General features: G+C 56.5%; 2 protein-coding genes across 4 annotated transcripts; one reads left to right on the plus strand and one right to left on the minus strand.

The window, feature by feature from the left end:
• The first annotated feature begins 12 nt into the window (after positions 1-12).
• PALM3 (paralemmin 3) lies at positions 13-19,307 on the plus strand. 2 transcript variants are annotated; one of them, XM_087867219.1, is made up of 9 exons: positions 13-194; positions 1,489-1,576; positions 9,421-9,495; positions 13,400-13,448; positions 14,467-14,547; positions 15,108-15,250; positions 15,377-15,461; positions 17,064-17,109; positions 17,211-19,307. In XM_087867219.1, the coding sequence occupies exons 4-9, from the start codon at positions 13,404-13,406 to the stop codon at positions 19,070-19,072; spliced, it is 2,262 nt and encodes a 753-aa protein (XP_087723345.1). In that variant the 5' UTR covers positions 13-194; positions 1,489-1,576; positions 9,421-9,495; positions 13,400-13,403; the 3' UTR covers positions 19,073-19,307. The 2 variants fall into 2 exon arrangements, with proteins under 2 accessions (XP_087723345.1, XP_087723344.1); XM_087867218.1 differs by lacking the exons at positions 13-194; positions 1,489-1,576; positions 9,421-9,495 and adding an exon at positions 10,755-10,975.
• On the minus strand, positions 2,140-4,726 carry MISP3 (MISP family member 3). Of its 2 annotated transcripts, none has more exons than XR_006782330.2 (3): positions 4,159-4,726; positions 3,562-3,719; positions 2,140-3,290 (listed from the first exon to the last, which is right to left on the minus strand). XR_006782330.2 is itself a non-coding variant. In XM_045811956.2 (3 exons), the coding sequence occupies exons 1-3, from the start codon at positions 4,724-4,726 to the stop codon at positions 3,273-3,275; spliced, it is 660 nt and encodes a 219-aa protein (XP_045667912.1). In that variant the 3' UTR covers positions 2,140-3,272. The 2 variants fall into 2 exon arrangements, 1 of the variants encoding a protein (XP_045667912.1); XM_045811956.2 differs by having other exon boundaries at positions 3,562-3,635.
• Positions 19,308-19,388: the final 81 nt, after the last annotated feature.

Here is a 19,388-nt window from a genome sequence, read left to right on the forward strand (position 1 = left end):
GGCCCGGGGGCAGTTTCCTAAAGGCCAGAGTCAAATCTTCGTCTTCCAGCTTTTGGGTCACGGAGTGGGCAGGTCGTCTTGCTCCTCAGGGTGTTCGGGGCGCGGGCGGGTGGGAAAGCCGTAAGGAACTCCAACTTGGGACCTCTAAGCTTAACTCCGACCTTGGACTGGAAAGGAAACCTGGGCTGAGAGAGGTAAACTCACCTATTCAAAGCTTCAGCGAGCAAGTGACGGAGCTCGAACCTGAACTGGGTCTTTCCGATTGCAGCTGGTCCCTTGCGAGAGAAAGGGTGTCCTTCCTGACCAGGCTGTCACTCATCTGCGAGTTACCTCCTTTAAGGCATGCCTTTTCCTTCCTTGTAGCAGTTTTGGAGTCAGAGGAGAGACCTAACCTTTATGTTTTTGAGCAAAGTACTCACCTAAAACTCCCTGGCACATAGTATTGTAAGCCCGTTTAAGAGGACAAAAACGGACGTGCGAGGTAAAATGAATCATCAGGATTGGACACCAAAACCCTTGATCTTTTGGGGGTGGGGGTGGGGTACAATTTCTGACTTCATCAAAATTGTTTAGTCTGAATGAGTTCAAGGGGATTCTGAAGCTCCTTAATACGGTTTTAATTTAGTCCCTGTGAGTTACACACACACACACACACACACACACACACACACACACACTGTCAAGGGTCTTTAGCTAGGTCCAATAGAAGTTTAAATTGAGCCATAAAAGCGAGTGACATATGTAATTTCAAACTGCATAGTAATCACGTTAAAAAAGTTGGGGTAAAAAAAAAAGATCAGATTAATTTTAGTGACTTTTATTTAACCCAACATATCCAAAATATTATTTCATCATATAATCAATGCAAGAAATTATTGAGATAGTTCCCCTTTTGGGGTAGTCTTTGAAATCTGGTGTGTCTCTCATACTTACAGCACATCTCAGTTCAGACCAGCCACACATAGCTTTAGACTGTCTCCCTTAAGGCAAATCCACAGGCCAGTTAGGACTGAAGGTTTCTGGTGCATGGTGGCAGTACTGGGAGAGGAAGGAAACAGGCTTGATTTCCTGAATCCTGTTGCTTGTGAACTATCAAGAACCATGATTCCCCAACTTTAGCATGGAATCGTGTGGAGGGTCTCATTTTTAAATCTGGGTTGGGGCCCAAGGATGTGTTTGTGACAAGTTCCCACGCCATCCTGAGGCTGCTGGTCCAAGCACTACACTTTGAGAACTGCTAGCCTGCCTCTACCTACACAATGGTTCTCGAATTTGGCTCCATGTGGGAAGCGCCTGTAGAGCTTTAAAAAATACTGAGGCCAAGCTCCTGGTTAGATTCTGGTTTACTTGGCATAAGGGTGCCTCAGGTGATTTTAATTTGCAGGAAAGGTTGAGAACCCAGGTCCACACTTCAGGAGTCCTGTCGACTCCACAGACTTACTTCTTAGTAAGCACCTTGGCAGTGCTGGACCTTTGCTTTCTCTGCAGAGTCACCATCAAGTATGTGCTCAGTGTGCTGATGACGGGATCCAGTGGTGTGTTTTCGGATTGAGCTTCTCTTGGGGTTCAAGGCTGTGTGAGTATCCTTTCATTCTTCATTAGCTGCTTGTCCTCCCTATGTAGAATCAAGCCTGTTGCTAGACCCAGGGCATACAGAGTTGGGCAAATCCAAGAGGTGAAACAATGATTCTAAAACATTCCTTGGTCTTTTTCTTGGTCTCACTGCACCCTTAAGAAGCTGGTACCCTAAAACCACAGAATATAATGCACAGATACACTTATTCAACTTAGGGTGTTCACAGACTCTCTTGAGCCCCATCAAAGGGGGGCTTGAACCCCTTGGCTTGGGAAAGAAATTAAGGAGGGCTTGACAATTGACAGCTACAAGCTCAATTGCAAACAGGTGCTGCTTGTTGCACCTCCTGTGTCCCACCCCCAAATTTAAAAAGTTTTCTAAATAGTCACATTTATTTTTTAAAGATTTTTTAAATTTATTTGAGAGAGAGAGCGCACACAAGCAGGAGAAGCAGCAGAGGGAGAGAGAGGAGCGGGCTCCCCACTGAGCAGGGGACTGGAGGAGCCAAAGGCAGAAGCTTAACCTACTGAGCTACCCAGGTGCCCCAAGAATCACATTTAAAGTTAAGTAGATTTCTCTTTTATTTTTTCAAAGATTTATTTGAGAGAGTGAGAGTGAGTACATGAGCAGGGGGAGGGGCAGGTGGAGAAGCAGACTCCCCTGCCGAGTGGGGAGGTGGACACGGGGCTATATCCCAGACCAGAGATCATAACCTGAACCTAGGTCAGACGTTTAACTGTCTGAACCACCCAGGCTTCCCTAGATTTCTCTTTTAAAGGTGGGATTTCCCACTCACCCACCCCCTCGTGCTTTTGGAAATTAGAAGCTCTGATGCCACTGAGTTCACTCATTACTAGTACTGCTGATATGGACACTTACCTGCCCGTTGAAACAAGGCATTTTACGGCACAGCCCATTTCTCTCCTTAATACGTGTCTGGGGTCTATAAGGCATGTGACTCTTGCGACTCCTGGACAGATTATAAATGGCCTAGTATGCCCTCCTAAGAAGCTTGTGCCTTTCACCACCACGCCCTTTTTGGTAGCTATTGTTTACGTCCCCAGGGCAGGAACAACCTCTTATCACCTCTGTCTAGCCAGCGCCCAGCTCCAGGCATGCCGTTGGCACCAATAAATGTTGACGGTGTCTGGAGAAAGAGAGGGCTTGAGCTCATTTGTCCGAACACCGCAGTTCGCGCCCGCGCCGCCAGGAGGCACCAGTACCCGGGCCGGGCCGGGGGAGACCAGCCACCCCCAGAACAGGGTGCTAAGGGGCAAATTCTGTATTCTGGCCCGCGCCTCCTGCAGCTCTCTCGGGCCTTCCTCCGCCAGGCGCTCTCCCGCCCCAGCCCAGAGGAAAACAGCCTGAACTGCCCAGAAAGAAGGGGCTTTATTGGGGAGTGAGAGTAGCCGAGGCGGAGACCCTAGCCCTCTAATTGTAAAGGCCAGTTCGGTTTGCAGTTAGGCGGAGAAGGGCTGGACAATTTCACTGGTGCTTTGAACGTGGTAGTGTAAGAGACTGGTCAATTTCACAAAGTCAGTTTCAAGGAGGGGCTGGTCGATTTCATCTTCTCCAGCGCAGACCGCTGGCCCTCTTCCAGGCCTTCAGTGGATTCCGAGAGCACTCCTGGGCACCCCTACCAGTTTCCTCTGATGTGCATGTTACCTCTGACAGGGGGTCCCAGCCTGCTGGAACCTCAAGGCTTCCGCTCCTCCTGGGGAGAGGAGGCCAGACGGAAGGTAGACTTTAAGGACCTGCGCACCGCAGGAGTGACACCCAGGCACAGGGTGGGGCGGTTTGGGCCCCGGGACTACCGCATCCTCGTCATCCCCTGGCCGTGCCCAGAACTTTGTGTCCTAGCCCAGAGTGACTTCCCAGGGGGGCGCGGGGGTGCACTTTCCCTGGCCCAACACCCTGGCGCCTGGGAAGGAGGCGGGGGGGAGAGCGACGAGTGCTTGAGGCAAGAGGGGAAAAGGGGCTCCCACCTGCTCCAAGCCGCTCTCAGATGCCTTTCTGCGGGGAGGCCAGATCACCGCCAGCTTTCCGTCGCCCCTGCTCGCTGCGGGGGAAGGGGCGCTCAGCCGGGGTTGTCCTTCCTGTCACCAGCTGGAGGCGGCCAGGACGAAGGAGGCCGGCCGCGCCCCTTAAACACACAGGCGTTTACCCTCCTTCCCATGGAAGCCTCCATTCTAAAGGAGGGAGTAACCTGAAGGAGGAGGGAGGCGAACCCAGAGTGGGGTGGTGGAAACTCGTAAATTCAGAGGGAGGATCCAGGAACGCCAGAACCCAGAGAGGGTTCCCTGGAACCCGATAAAGACACCTAGAATTCTCCTCCCTCACTCACCAAGAGCCTAGAGGAGGTGAATTCGGGAGTCGACCATTCCGAGTAGGGGGTGGAGCACAGGGACTGGGCAGCACTGAAGCGGTGGGCAGGGTACAGAGAGTTGGGGAGGGGTGTCCCAGGAGTCTGGGAGCCCTGAGGGGGAACCTTGAGGGCCAGAAGAGAGGCCACTGGAGTTGGGCAGTCGGTGAGGGCGGCTGGAGCCCTGACAGACCCCAGCTTCAGTGCGCGCGTGGCTTACCCGTGAGGCTCGGCGCGGGCTCCTTGAACTCGGCCGTGCCGTAGACGCTGAGCCGCTGGCGCTGCAGCTCCCGCTCGCGCTCATGCACCTCGCGCACCTCCTGCTCCAGCAGCGACGGCGCGACCCGCGGCGGGGCGCGGGCCAGCACCGGGAAACGACGCTGCACCGCCGAGCGCGGCCGGCCTCCGGGATCGGGCAGCCCCTGCGGGTCCGCGCCGCCTTCAGCCGCCGTCGAGGAGCCGCGTCCCCCGGCGGCCTCAAAGAATCGCTTGAGCTCGCCCAGCGGCTGCGGCGGCGGCCGGGCGCGCTGCTCCGGGGCTGCGGGGCGCGCCAGCGCCGCCTGACGGTGGGCCTCCCGCTCGATGTCTCGCTGCATCTGCGCGCCCGCCCGCGCGCGCTCGAAGGCGCGCGGGAGCGCGGGGCCGGGGCCGGGCAGGCTGAGCACCGGCCTCACGCGCAGCTCGACGAGTTCTCGGCCTGCGCGGCGAGGGCTCAGGCCTCGGCTCCGGCGCAGGCTCTCCTCGCGTTCGCAGCTGCGGCGGATTTCTCGCTCGATGGGCGTCTCCATGAGCGGGTCCTCGGGTGCCTGCCGGGGGGTCTGCGGGGGCAGTAGAAAATGCTGGAGGGGGACTTCAGAGTCTGACCCCGAGGAGGAGGTCCCGGGATCCTGAAGAGGACACCGCTTCGGGAACCTCGCGATCCGCGCTTCAGACGGCTGGGGGTCGTGGTTGCCCGGCCGGAGACTCTCAAAACCCCCAGCTGCAGACGGCCGGGGGCGTTCTGCGTCCAGCCAGGCTGACGGCCCAAGGACTTCGCTCTCTTGCTCAGGGGTCTCCGCGCCCAGCTCTGAGGAGGGCACGGAGACCTTGCCTCCTGGCCGGGGGACCTCGGCGTCCTGCTCTGCGGCAGGGCCCGGGACTTCGCTGTCTGACCCGGGGGACTCGGGGCCCCGCTCTTCGGACGACCCCAGGGCCCCGCTCTCCGGCCCGGGGCCTCGGTGTCCCGGGATGGGAGCAGCTCGGAAGACTTAGTTTCCGGCGCTGGGGTTTTGATGCCAGAGCTGGGACACGGTGCCCTGCGCGGCACCTGTGGCACAGTCACTGCCCGCGGGTTCCAAGGCGTCGCCTACCTCGGCAGTTTCTCTGACCCGCCCCTGGCCTCCAAGAACGGCCCCCGGGGCAGGGCCGGGCACCGCCCCCTGCACCTGCAGGGAAGCCTACGGCCCCGCCCTGGCCCCGCCCTCGGGGTAGGGGGGCGGTGCTCGACAGGGCACCGCATTTCGGGCTCTGACGCGCCTCAGGTCAGCTCAGGGCACCAGACTTCTTGTAAGAGGACTTCCCTGGACTCGGCCCGCCAGCTGGGAGACAAGTCTGGGTGGCGTTCAACTCGGAGCGTCACCCTGGCACCTTTTCGCTCCCACGTCCCCGGCATTCCCAGGAGGCTTGACCCCAACTGTGCCTCGGGCTGGGCCTTTGAACCACTGGCCCTCTGGTGCTGGTGTCCTCCAAAGCCATCTTTCCGGGGCCTTGCTAGCCCCGCCCAGGCCAGCGGACAGCAACGCCCCTGGCGTCTGGGCTGTCCATCCACATTCCACCCCTGCAGCGTACGACTCAGACTGGAGGGGGCGCCAGGAGCCCTCTCACGGCACGTCCCAGGTTCCCTCCCTGTTTCTGGGCTCAGCGAGGCCTCTTCCGAGAGATGTGCCCCTGCCCGCGTTCAGCCCAGAGGCTGCTTTCCCCTCACCCCTCCTGGAAAAGTCAGAGAGGCGTCCGCGGCCAAGAGCACTTCCAGATTGAGGGAAGAGGGAGAGACGGACACAGCGCGCCCAGAGCTTAGCGGAGCAGCTGCGGTTGAAAGACGGTCACCTTGGGCCCAGGCGGCTGGAAAGGCCCCCGAGAGGTATCCAGGCTTGCGGTATGGAGCAGCTCCCCCCAGCTGGCGCCAGATCGTGGAGTTCAAAGGCAGGACCGATGCCCGCAAAGACATTTTCCACTCTCTTCCCCCAGGCTCTCTCCAAATCTGTCCTCTGGCCCCACCCCAGCATTCTGGGGTGACCAGGAAGAAAGATATAGTTACCTAGAGAAAGGGGGGGCACTAAACAGTCTCGGGAACCTCCAATAATCCAACTATCTGATCACTCCTTCCCGCAACTCTGCCTACCCTGGTGACTCCCCTCCTTCCCACCCTCTCCTACTCTCTCCTGAATCAGAATCTCAAGCTCCTGCCTCTGACCCCATTGGCCTAATTGGAATTGGGCCTACCTGGGTTCCATCCTACGCAAAACCTGAGCAAGTTACCAGCCTTCTCCAAGGCCAAGTTCCCTTGTCCCTAAAATGGAGAAAGCAGTGCGTACTTGCTTGAAGGTAATGAGGATTAAAGCTATACTTCTGGAAAGAGTTGTCTATAGTGTTCTCTCCTCTTTATCGCTTCCTGTTCCTCTTTGGTGGTCCTAACAAGGCTCCTGGTCCTGCTGTCCCACTGAGCCTTTTCCATCCAAGGACACGGAGGGACTTCATTTGCCAGACTCAGTCACTGGCTCCTCCCTGACTTCCTCTTCATTAGCTCCTCGGTCTCTGAGGACACCATCTTCCGCTGAGCAGGAGCCCGATGTGGGGCTCAATCCCAGGATCCTGAGATCATGACCTGAGCCAAAGGCAGACGCTTAACTGACTGAGCCACCCAGGGGTCCCCTCCCAGGCATTTCTTCCCAGACTTCTGTTTCACCTGCATCAACAGGCTTCCTTTCCCTCTGGGGCTGCCTGATGAAGAGGGGAATGAGGTCAGCACATTTATCTCGTGCACCTTCCTCCAAGCCACACTGTCTGTGTCCCTCCGCTTCTGGTAGCCGCTCCACACAGCTCTGTCTCCAAAGCCAAGGCATGGAAACAGCCCCTGGCTGTTACTAACCCAGATTGTCTTTTTTTTTAAGTTTACATATTTATTTAAGTAATCTCCACACCCAATGTGGGGCTTGAACTTACAACCCTGAGATCAAGCGTCACCCGCTCCTCTGACTGAGCCAGCCAGGCGCGCCTCCCGACACCTTTATAAACCTGCTCTTTATTGAGCTCTCATCAGTGACTCCGTCTGAGCACGCGATCTCTTTCCTGCCAGCATGCAATCCCTGACCAATCCCAACCTCATACTTAAAACACTATCTCTGTGCCGGCGTCTCTCAAATTTATATCTCTACCTCTGACTTCTCTGGGTTTTGGTCCCATCTCCAGCACTCTTCAGTGTAATGGATATGTCAACCCTTGCAAAACTGAACTCTCAGATCCCCCCCAGCTCTACTCCTCACTATGCGTGGCAACGTATATACGCCGTTCTTCATGCCCCAGACCTGGGAATTTACCTCAACTTCTCTCTCTCAGCCCTGCCCCAATTCATCCATATGTTGGATTGCTGTTGGATCCGCAGGCTCTGCCTCCAAAACATACTCTGAATTTGTCCACTTCTCTCCACCCTCATCCCAGCCACTTCACTGTCCCTCCAATGGCTGCCCACCACACTCAGAAGTAAAATCCAAATTTCCTCTTCTGACCCAGAAGGCCCTGCCCACTTCTCAGATCTCATCTTTTGACACTGTCCCTCACTCCTCCATGCCAGCCTTTGTGTGTCCCTCAAACCCCCCCAAGTGCATTCCTACCTCAGGGCCTTTGCACTGACTTGCCTTTTTCTCTGCTCGTACTGACTCATCACATGGCTGGCTTCTGCTGTGCAGGTCTCCACTCAGCTATCACTTCTTTAGACAAATAGTCCCTGATCACCCAGCCTGCCTCACACACAGCCCTTCTCCATAACCCCAACCCTGCTATTGGCTGTGACTCCCCCTAGACAGCAATTATCACTAATTGCCTTTACTTGTATATTATCTCTCTCCTCACCACCACCAAAAGTGAGCTGCCTTATAGCATTTTCTGTTTGGTCACCCCTAGACTCAACTACCCCAGGCCTAGAACAGCGCCTGATACATACGTGTTGCTTAAGAATTATTTAATAATACGTACAAGGCGCCTACCCCAGTGCTGGGAATAAAGAAACAAATCAGTCTTGGAAGACGCAGCTGCGTTGGGGAGAAAGACGCAATTATAAATAAAACAATCTTGCCTCAATGTGGAATACAGGACAAGAATACAAAGGGAATCTAAATATTGAACAGTTATAAAATCAAACTATAAACAATTAAATAAAATATATTCTCAGGGCACCTGGTGGGTGCAGTCAGTTGAGCCTCCAACGCTTGGCTTTGGCTCAGGTCATGATTTCAGAGTTGTGAGATCGAGCCCCACGTCCACCTCTGTGCTCAGCACGGAGCCTGCTTGGGATTCTCTCTCCCTCTCCCTCTGCCCCTCCCGCTTGTGTGCATGCTCTCTCTCTCAAATAAGTAAATAGATCTTTAAAAAAAAATACATTCTCTCCTCCAAAGGTAGAAACAACCCAAATGTCCATCAGCACGTGAATAGGTAAACAAAATGTGGTAGCTCCATACATTCAGGGGCGCCTGGTGGGCTCGGTTGGTAGAGCATGCGACTGCTTTTTGTTTTGTTTTGTTCTTTTGCGTTTTTTAGATTTTATTTATTTATTTGTCAGAGAAAGAGAGTGCACAAGCAGGGGGAAAGGCAGGCAGAAGAAGCAGGCTCCTCTCAGAGCAAGGAGCCAGATGTGGGACTCAGTCCCAGGATGCTGGGATCACGACCTGAGCCAAAGGCAGACGCCCAACCGACTGAGCCACCCAGGCATCCCAAGCATGTGACTCTTGATCTCAGGGTTGTGAGTTCAAGCCCCATGTTGGGCGTCGAGATTAAAAATATAAAATCTTAAAAAAAAAAAAAAAGGAATATAATTCAGCCATAAAAAGAATGAAACACTACATTGTGGATGGATCTTAAAAACATTATGCTGAGTTGGGGCGCCTGGGTGGCTCAGTCGGTTGAACGTCTGCCTTCAGCTCAGGTGGGGATCCGGGGTCCTGGGATCGGTTGCTGATCAGCGGAGAGTCTGCTTCTCCCTCTCCCTCTGCCCCTCCCCCTGCTCGTGCTCTCTTTTGCTCACTCGCTCTCTCTCATATAAATATTAAAAAAAAAAAAAGCATTGTACTGAGTGAAAGAAATCAGACATACAAAAGGCCACATACTATATGATTCCATTTATATGAAAAGTCCAGAATAGGTAAATCTATAGGGACAGACTGGTGGTTGTCAGGGGCTGGGGGAGGGGGAATAAGAAGAGATTGTGAATGGGCATGGGGTCTCCTTTCAGGGTGATGGAGCTGTTCTGGCGCCAGACAGAGCTGATGGCTGCACGACACTGTGAATGCACTAAATGCCACTAATGGTAAATTTGTATGTATTTCACCACAATTAAAAACTAATTTAAAAAGTATGTTCTCTCCTCCTATTGTGGCAAATGTACTTTCAGAATGACTTAGAAGGCCAGGTTCAAATGAAAACATTTTTAATTCCTAGGAGTCTTGTACTAGAATGTGGGGCTCAGGGAAACCCCAGCTCTCAGCCTGACCCCCTTTACTTCCCACCTTCAACTCTGTCCCGCATAGCAAGGAGCCTTGTGCCTGCACCTGGGGACCTCCTGCCGCATGTCCAAGCTTGGTCCTCACCCCTCTGCCAATACCTGCCTTTGACCACTTGTAGGCTGGAGGTAGTGGGGTGAGGTGCACCCTGGCTGTATGGTCTGCATTTGGGAGACACATAGGCCTTATCAGTGAGCTCAGGACCATTTGCGCAGGGAATTCTGGGGTCTGAGTACCCCAGGAAGACATAAAAGAGGGAGGGAGGAGTTAGGTAGGCAAGTTCCCTTTGTTACATGGGAAGGGTCCTAGTGGGGGGCAAGGTCCCTTCTCACTGAGGTTCATGTCAAATTGCACAGCAGGACCAGGACTGTGACAGGGGAAGAACTGCGGGCTGCGGGAGACTAGCCCCAAATGGCCAAAGGTAAATGAGGCGTGCTGTCTCCTGAGAAACAGGGTGCTGGCCCTTTAAGAAGAGGATGGTAAGGATAGAACAGGGACCCTCAAGATTTGGGTAGGAAGTTCTCTGGCCCTTCCTCACCACTGCCCCATCCCTAACTGCTACAGCATCTAAGGGGTGTCAGGGTCCTGGAGGCCACTTGATCTAATTCTCCCATTTCACAAAGGGCAAACCATGGCCTAGAAACCTGGGGCAAGTCATCCACGGTTACCCAGGGGCCAGGCCTCCTGGTTCCCATGGTGCTCAGCCTCTGGTCGCCAGAATCCCTTAGCTGGATCAGTCCCTCCCTCCCCACCCGAGAGCCAGGGTCCAAGAAGGGAGGGCAGTAGTTTAGAAGAATATCCCACGCATGTGACGTGCCATGATGCTCCCACGTTGGTGACCCTTGGTGGGCAGCTGGACTTGAGGCATCTGGGGTCCCGAGGACAGGTGCCGTTCTCTGGAAGGGGTCAGTGACTCCCCATTCTCGCCCACACACTGCACCATGCATGTGAGAGTGTGTTTGCTGCGAGGCAGCCAAGTGCGGCAAGGAGGCCAGTGGCTGGTAAATAATTTATCAGGACAGCTGATAGTACCTCCCCAGAACTGCCCGCCAGCCCCCAGCCCCCCTCAAGCCTCGTGCTTGCTTGCGCCTCCTGCCTCCTGGCCCAAACCAGCTGGACCAGCTCTCCCGGTGCCCTCCTGCAGCCCCCCCTTCCCACCAGCCAAGTCACAGCCTCCAGGGCACCTTCAGGCAAACAGGTGGTGGGTCCTGATCTTGGACACCTGAAGGTGGGCTTCTGGGTCGAGATGGCCCTGCAGAGCCAGATGTGGTCTCCGGCCACACCCATGTAAGTGTCTGGGATGGGGGGGGGGCTGGTGGGCAGGGCCTGGGAGGGGCTCGGAGGTCACTGGCCTATCCACGGGGGCGAGAGCCCCAGCTGGCCTCTCCTAAGGGCACCAGGGGGAATGGAGAGAGGCCAGCAGCCAAACCCACAGGCTCTTCCTGTCCCCCTCTCCGAAGAGTCAGGTGGGAGATGTGGACCCCCACCTCCTTTTTTCAGGGATTTTCTGCAGGCAGTCTTCAAGCTCAAGGTCCAGCTTGGGGGTGGGCCCATGACCGGGCTTGGGGCGGGAAATGCCAGGGCCCCTCGCTCCCAGGATTTGCGTCTAGAAACACCCCTCAGTGCCCAGGGCGGGAAGAAATGCTTGAGATAGAACAGAAAAAGTTAACAGCTCCCAAACTGGGAAGATGATGGCAAAATCGGAACCATCACCTGCTTAATGAAATGGCCACCAACCGGTTCCTGGTGACAAAAGACCACAGCCACGAACACTGTTCTTGTAGAGTTGGAGATAAAAACAATCAAATGGGGTGTGCAGAGGATTTTAATATTCAAGGTTTGAGGGCATTTTAAAGTAAGAGGGCGGACGGGCTCCAGAGGTTTGTAAAGAGTTCTGGAAAAGAGTTTCCCCCCAGGGACCCCAATTTGGTGGCTCACTCTTTTGGGTCCCCCGTTGCATTATTCACGGACTACAAACCTGGTTGCCTAGCAATGGGAACCTGATCTCCCCCCCACCCCCCCAGCAAGGAAGAGGTAGAGAGATTACATCTTGGGAATGGGACAGCAGAGGGGGGGACTTCAGCCCTCCCCCAAGGGCAAACTTATTTGCAGGGGGTCTGGGCTCCCTTTGGGATACCCTGCAAAGCATGACTTCAGCCCCCTAGCCCAACTGAAATCGGGAACCCCTAGGCTGATCTCTGGCCTCCTGGCTGCCAAGAAGAGGATGCCTAGACTCCCCTCTTCCCCGCAGTGTTCCCAGTGTTTGGGGCCTGAGAGCCCTGAGTTCTGATATCCTGACCCAGTGATCTTAGATGAGTCTTTTCACCACTTCTTGGAGCCTCAGTTTCCCCATCCATAAAATAGAGACAGTAGTATTATTTCCTCCCAGGATTATTGGGAGGATTAAATGAGTTACTAGAGGCAAAGCATTTAATAGCACCCGGCACATGGTATGCGCGGGCTAATAATGGCTGGCTGACTTTATTCTTAGAATATCAACTCAGCAAAGAGTGGACTACAGGGTCTCAAGATCAGGGCAGGGAGGGAGAGGCAGAAGTGACTGTGAGAGCCTAGCAGAAACCCTCTAGAGCACTCAGAGCTCTATGGGTAGTATGCACTGCGCTATTATGTCTTTACGGTGTGGCCAGGGAAGATCTGGGAGGCTCCAGCAGAGCTTGGGCAATGAGGCTAATGCTCACCCAATACGGTTAGTGCTCAAATTAATAACTGTTTGAGGGCTTGCCCTGTGCCCTCCTCCCTGGACTAAGTGTCAGGGACAATAGGCAGATAGATACATCCTTCTAGATATTGGCCCGTGAAGCACCTGACCGCAGTCGGCACTCAGTGCACACCTGTGATGATAGGTTCATGTGACAATGACTGTCCCACAGAAGGGGTGGCTCTGTAGGCTGGGAAGCGGGGATCCTGGGGTGCTGCAAGGAGGTCAATAATGGGGAGATCTCAGGTTAAACCTTAAACAAGACCCCTCTGCCTCCTCCCAGCTCAGAGTCCAATGCTAGGCTACATGACCTGGTAACCTTTGCTCCCAGGGAGGGGAGTTGGCCGGTAACTCCAGAGTTACCATGGCAATGGCATGTGTCCACCGCGGGGTGGACACCTCTCTCCCCAGACTCTGCATCCACCAGTGCTGAAGGTATCCTGGGTAGGAGCCGAGGTCCGGAGAGGGTGTGGAATTGGAAAGAGACACACAGCATGCTAGGGGACTGGCAGGATTCGAGAGTGTCTGTAGGACAGCCTGAGAATGGTTCTTATAATTAACCATAAACATTTTCAATCACGGGAATTACTAAAGTTATTAATAATAAATGACACTACTGTTTTTGGAACACGATGTCCTATTTTTTCCTGCATGGATATTTCCTTGCAAGGGCACCTCTCTGCAAGGTGAGGGTCAAGCTACCCCAGCCCATTTTACAGATGAAGAAACTGAGTCTCAGAGAGTTGGTGTCAGGCCTAGGACGGGCTTTAGCTCAACTTGTCATGGTCTCTGCTCTCTCCCCCTGCCATAGGACCCCTGGGCTCTCCCCCAACTCCTTGCAGTTGCAAAGGGGAAATAGAGGAAAATGCTGGGCTTCGGTTAGTTTCCAAGCAGCTCAGGGATCTTGGCTCAGAGAGGGGCATTCAGGAGGTGGCCTGATGCGGGGCAGGGCCCTGGGAGACCCTCTCCCAGTCTCTGCCTTTTCCCCACAGGCCCATGGCCGAGAGCTCCCTCTACCGGCAGCGCCTAGAGGTCATCGCTGTAAGTGAAGCCCTCCCAGTGCGCTCTGCCAGGCGTACTGGGCACTCCTAGTCTTGCCCCACGTCTCTTCCTCACCTCTCTCTCAATCCGGGAAGCACACCTAACGCTGTGAAGTGTGTGTGTGTGTGTGGGGGGGACACCCTCAGTTCCAGCCCTGCCTGGGGCGCCCCACCTAAATCCTCAGGCCCCTCTGCTCCCCAGTTCCTCTATCTGGTCACCACGACCCCCAGAATGGTGAGGCTGTGTACCCCACACTCCCAGAATCCGCATTCGATGCTCCATTCTTGAACCCCTGGCTCCCAAACACCCCATGTCTGAACCCCATCTCTCAGACCCCCATCTGTCTGGATCCCATCCCTGTGAAGCCCATCTCACTAATCCCTGTCTCTGATCTCCCGCTTCTGCACCCCCATCTTTCTGGACCCCATCTTTACACCCCAGTCTCTCTGAACCCCCATCCTTCTGACCCCCATATCTGTACCCCATCCCTCTGAACCCCCATCTCACTAAGTCCTATCTCTCACCCCTCGATTTCTGCACCTTCATCTCTCCGGACCCCATCTCTACGCCCCAGTCTCTGGACGCTCACGACGGCTCCTCTCCGGACCCATCTCACTAGCTCCCTCCCTCTGATATCCATATGTGGACCCCCATTTCTCGGAACCCCCTCTCTGTAACCCCATATCTCGGACACCCACAGCTCTGTTCCCCTTGGGGATCCGGTTCCAAGGCCCCGCCCCCACCCCTTCCCTAGACCCCCATTCTGCTCGGGCGAGGCCTCCGCAGCATCCCGGGCGCGGCCGGCCCCGCCCCCGCCGCCCCGCCCCCACCCGCTGCTGAGTCAGCGCCTCCGCAGCCCCCTCCCCGCCCTGGGCCCCGACGTGCTCTCCGCCGCCCCGCCCTGCTCGCAGCCCCGGGAGTCCCGGGAGCCCCCGCGAGCTCCGCGGAGGAGGGAAGGCGGAAAGGGAGGCGGCGGCCCCGCCCGGCCCGCGGGCAGCTCCCGGTCCTCTGTGCGCAGGAGAAGCGGCGGCTGCAAGAGGAGATCCGCGCCGCGCGCCGGGAGCTGGAGGAGGAGAAACTCCGCGTGGAGCGGCTCAAGGTTGGGGGTGGGCAGGCGCGCCTGCCCAGCTTGGGCAATGAAGTGGGGGTGTCGATGAGAGTCGGTTTGGGGGGAATCACAGGAGCCTTTGTCCAGTTTGGGGGAGCAGTTGGGGGCATGCTTTCCAGTTTGGGGGGGCATTTTTCCTCTGCTTGGGAGGGTGGGTGGTGGTGGTGGTGGTGATGGGGACATTTACCACTTTTGGGGGAAGAGTATGGGGACAGTGAAGGTGTTTGCCCAGCTTCGGGGTAGGGAGGTGCCAAAAGAATCGTTGATTTCACCTCTGGGGGCGCCTGTCCCATTCTGGAAGGGGTGGGGAGATGATGGGTGCTTTGTTCCAGGTTGGAAGAGCTATGGGCTGGTAATGGGGTGTCTGTCCCACCTAGCAATATTGGGGGTGCACAGTGAGGGCATGTATCATATCCTACCCCGAAGGAGACATGTCCCATTCGGGTGGTTTTGGGCGATAAGAAATCTTCCCAGCCTGGGGGCTTAGGAGGGGACCCTGCATGGGGTGGGGTAGGCAGTATGCACAGCTCGAGCTACCTTCCCGTGCCCAGAGGAAGTCTCTCCGGGAGCGCTGGCTAATGGACGGGGCCGCTGAGGGGACAGAGCGGCAGGAGGACTCCACCTCGAAAGACCCCCAGTCACCTGAGGGCCAGGCACAAGCCCGAATCCGGAACTTGGAAGACAGCTTGTTCACGTGAGTCGGACCCCTGCCAGCCTGGCTAGGCCAGGTCCCCAGGTCCACTCCAGGGAAGTGGCAAATGGGGAGGGGCGGACATTGAGCCTGGGGGCCTGGCTCCCAGCAGCCTCCTCTCTTCCTCAGACTCCAGTCCCAGCTGCAGCTGTTGCAAAGTGCATCCACAGGTGCGCAGCACAGGCCCTCAGGCAGGCCCACCTGGCGCAGACAGGTGAGGAGCCCGGGGAGGAACTGGGGGCGGAGGAGGCAGCCGGCAGGGGCAAAAGCAGGATTTCTCCAAGTGCGGTTTAACCACTGAGTCCTCTGCGATTTCTGTGGTCTTGGGCAAGTCGCCTTCCTTGCTCCAGCCTCAGTTTCCCTATGTCTAAAATGAGAAGATCAATAGCACACAGGGGGACGAGGTGAGGGGGCGGGTCAACAAGATCAGAGCTTTGCACCGGGAATAGGCAGGAGGAAAAGTTTTGCTCTCTGATTGCTAATATGGCCCGGATGAGGAATGCGGTGTGACAATGTGAAGCAGTGCTCGTGGAGTTCGGCCTCAGAGTGGGGAACGGGTCACCGTGAGGTGCTCTTGCGACCTGAGGCATCCAGATGGGCTTTTGTTTTAGTAGCACTTTTATTAAGATAGACTCTGTATGCTACGAAACACAGGCTTTTGACAACCAGGACGACTTCACATTAAAATCTGGCTCTCTGGGTTGTCCCTGAAGTCCAAAGATTTGGCAACATCTGTGCCTGGCCATAGTGGGGTGCAGCTTTCCCACAGTCCCCCATGCTCCCTGATGTCTTACCTTAGCTCCCGGGTGCCCGTTTTCGGGCACAGAGGGAGAAGGAGGCCTGTTCATGGATGTGGGAAGTACTTGCTGGGTTTTTAGCATAGGCCAGGAGTTCCTTGCCAGAGAGGCGAAGGCAGCATTCCTGGCCCACCCGGAGCTTGGAGCTTGGAGCTCACAGTCTAAGAGTCTGTGAGGGGGGGAGCCCTGGGCGGGGGGTGGGGAGCACAGAGGAATCTGAGTGAGGTTTGGGATTCAGGGAAGGCTTCCTGGAGGCAGTGCCGTCCATATTGAATCTGAGTGGGAACCAGGCAAGAGTGGAAAAGGAATTCCAGGCAGAGGAAACAGAAGGCCTGGAGGCTGGAAAGAGGATAAGATCACAGAACTGTGAAGAGGAGATGCCTGGGGCTTGGCTGTCCCTCTACTCCCCTCCCTGAGCCCATTTTCATACTCTTGAACTGCCCCCCCCCCCCCAGCTACGCTGACCCTCTTTTCTAGTCCTTGAGCCTGTGTAGCTCATTGCAGCCCCAGGGCTTTTGTACTTGCTTTCCCATCTGCCTGGAATGCCCTTGACCACCCTCTTGACTCAAGGCCAGCTCTTCCTACCCTTTGGGTCTCTCTCTGTTCAGTGTCACATCCTCGAGAGCCCCTCCTTCTGCTTTTTTGTTTTCTGCCATAGTCTTTCTCACTCCCTGGCATTACATATTTATTTGTGTTTATGTTTATACCTCACCCCCCTGGAATGTAAGTCCCCGTAGCAAAAGGCTTGAGTGTCCCTTGTCCACAGCAACCTCAGTAGCTGACAGAGTAGGTCCCTAATACAGAGCTGTTGGCTCACAGACACAGTATTGATTAAGTACCTACTGTGTGTGAGGCACTGGAGCAGAGGGCGATAAGACAGGGGAGGAAGGCTGAGGGTTTGGTCCCGAACGAAATGGGGGGGGCATTGAGGGTGTTTGAGCAGGGGAGGGTAGCCGCATGCAGGGAGGCTGGAGGTGGAGACACGGGCTGGCCTGACCTTGTCTCTGCCATCCCTGCAGGGTCACCGACCTCTCTCCCAGCCTACCGTGGAGGCAGGTCCCACAGGTGGGTGTTTGTGTTCCGGGTCTGGGGGTCCCAAGAAGAGGGGTCTGAATCTGGGGGCCAGAATCTCACTCTGTTGCCCCGTCTCCTCTCCTTTCCCCAAGACCACGCTGATCTGAACAAGAGAGCCTCCCTACCAGTCGGACCAGTGGACACACCCCCAGAGTCCCCCTCTGAGCCCAGAGATGAGGCTGTCAGGGCTCCACAAGCCCTGAGGCTGTTCCCTGGGGCAGGGGGGCCCTCCTCAGAAGCCAATGGCCCCTGTCCTGGACCCAGCCCCCCTCCAGAACAGGAGCCTAGTCAGGGGCTGGCAGCATCCAAGGGGGGCGTGGATGAGGCCAAAGGGGGTGTGGTGAAGGTGGTATGGGCGGGGCTGAGGGCCACAGAGGACTGTGCCACGGGGACCACGGGCCCAGAGCTGGAGGCTAAGGTAGAGGAGATGGTGCTGGAGGCCATTGGGGACAGGCAGGAGGCTGGCTGCCCGGAGCTCCCATCCTGGGTGAAGGAGGACAGGGGCATCGTGGAGGTGGTCTGGGAGGGGGTGGGAGGGGTGGACAGCAGCGACTCAGAGGGCACAGGGGACGCGGGCAGGGGCCAGAAGGCTGCGCAGCCCAGCTCACCGAGGCTTCAGGTGGGACTAGAGGGCGCAGCTTCTAGAGAAGGAGGTGTTCCCAGGGGCAGCCCTGATGGTGACGGGCCAGGGGGCTCTGGAGGAGAGGAGGGGTCTTTCATTTGGGTGGAGAGAGTGACCCTCAGCGAGGAGTGGGAGGAGCTGGTGGTGGAGGGAATGGAAGGGCCAAGGGTGTGGGGAAGGGGGGGAGGACCTGAGAGTCCACTGGAGACAGAGAGGGGGGCAGGGGAGGAAGCCTGGGAGGCAGGGAGCAGCCAAGCAGAGGAATCAGTGGGTGGAGGAAAGAAGGGGAGTGAGGAAAAGGCAGGGACAGAGCAGGAAGGAGCAGACATGTCTCTGATGGTGGAGAGGGAAGGAAGTGAGGACTCCTTGGAGCCAGGGAGGAAAGGGTGTGAGGAAAAGGTGGGGACAGAGAGGGAAGCAGTCGAGGAACTATCGTCAGCAGCAGGAAAGGCAGTTGAGGGACCTTTGAGGGCAGAGAGAGAAAGAGGCGAGGAGCCATTGCAAGTAGAGCAGAAAGGAGGTGAGGAAGAGCTAGAGGCAGAGAAGGAAGATGAGGAACCATTGGGAGTAAAGCAGAAAGGAGATGAAGAAAAGCTAGAGGCGACTGAAGAACCATTGGTGATGGAGAGAAAGGAAGGTGAGGAGTCACCGAAGGTAGAGAGAACAGGAGGTGAGGAGCCATTGGAGGCCGAGAAAGGAGGAGGTGAGGTGCTATTAGACGCTGAGAAAGGAGGAGGTGAAGAGTCATTGAAAACAAAGAGAACAGGAGGTGAGGAGGCACTGGAAGCAGAGGAAGGAGGAGGTGAAGAGCCACTGGAGGCAGAGAAAGGAGGAGGTGAGGCGCCATTGGAGGCAGAGAGAACAGGAGGTGAGGCGCCATTGGAGGCAGAGAAGATGGAAGCGGTCGAGGAAGATCTGAGTCCAGAAGAGCAGAGCGTGTCCGGGGGAGGACAGGAATGTCAGACAGAGGAGGTGAGTGAGGCAGGGACTCCCTTGGGGGCCAAGGAAGAGTCAAGGCCCGAAGAGGTAGAACCACAGCCCCAGGAGAAGCAGGAAGGCTCCCTGGAGGAGGAATCTGTACGGCCCCAAACCCCTGCTGAGGGCCAGGGCCCCTCGGGGGACGCCACCCCCCTCCTGGCAGAGACCCCAGCTCCAGAGCAGCCTGCCGAGTGCCAGCCACTGCTTCGGGCGCAAGGGCCCAGGGCCAACCCCAGTGCCCGGCCGGTGCCCACCTACGCCCCCGCCCGGCAGCCCGAGCCGCCCGCCCCTCCCGAGGGTGAAGATGCAAGTGGCCCTAAGCAAAAGGCGTGCCAGTGTTGTGCGGTGATGTGAGCCCGCGCCCCCCGCCCCACACGCAGCTCCTCTCACAGCTACCTCGGCCTCTCGGCACCCGGCAGCGGGTCCCAGGCACAGACGGCACCGCCGGACTGGCTGCGGCACCTGGGAGCCCGCTGGCCCGCACGTCCCCTCCACCCGGGCTTCCGGACGCTTCCCACTGCCTGTGACCCTGGCCCCCCTTCTACGACAAAGCCTTTATACTTGAAAATAAAACGTTCAAGCCTTCGGACAGCTTGAGTGTGTGTGTTGTTGGCACGGAACCGCCTCCCACCTCCCGGTGGGAAAGCGGGGGCTCGGCTCCTGCTAGAAG

This window comes from Ursus americanus, chromosome 14, assembly GCF_024610735.1.
Source record: "Ursus americanus isolate L20-20 chromosome 14, mUrsAme1.1.p, whole genome shotgun sequence".
NCBI classification, from domain to species: Eukaryota; Metazoa; Chordata; class Mammalia; order Carnivora; family Ursidae; genus Ursus; species Ursus americanus.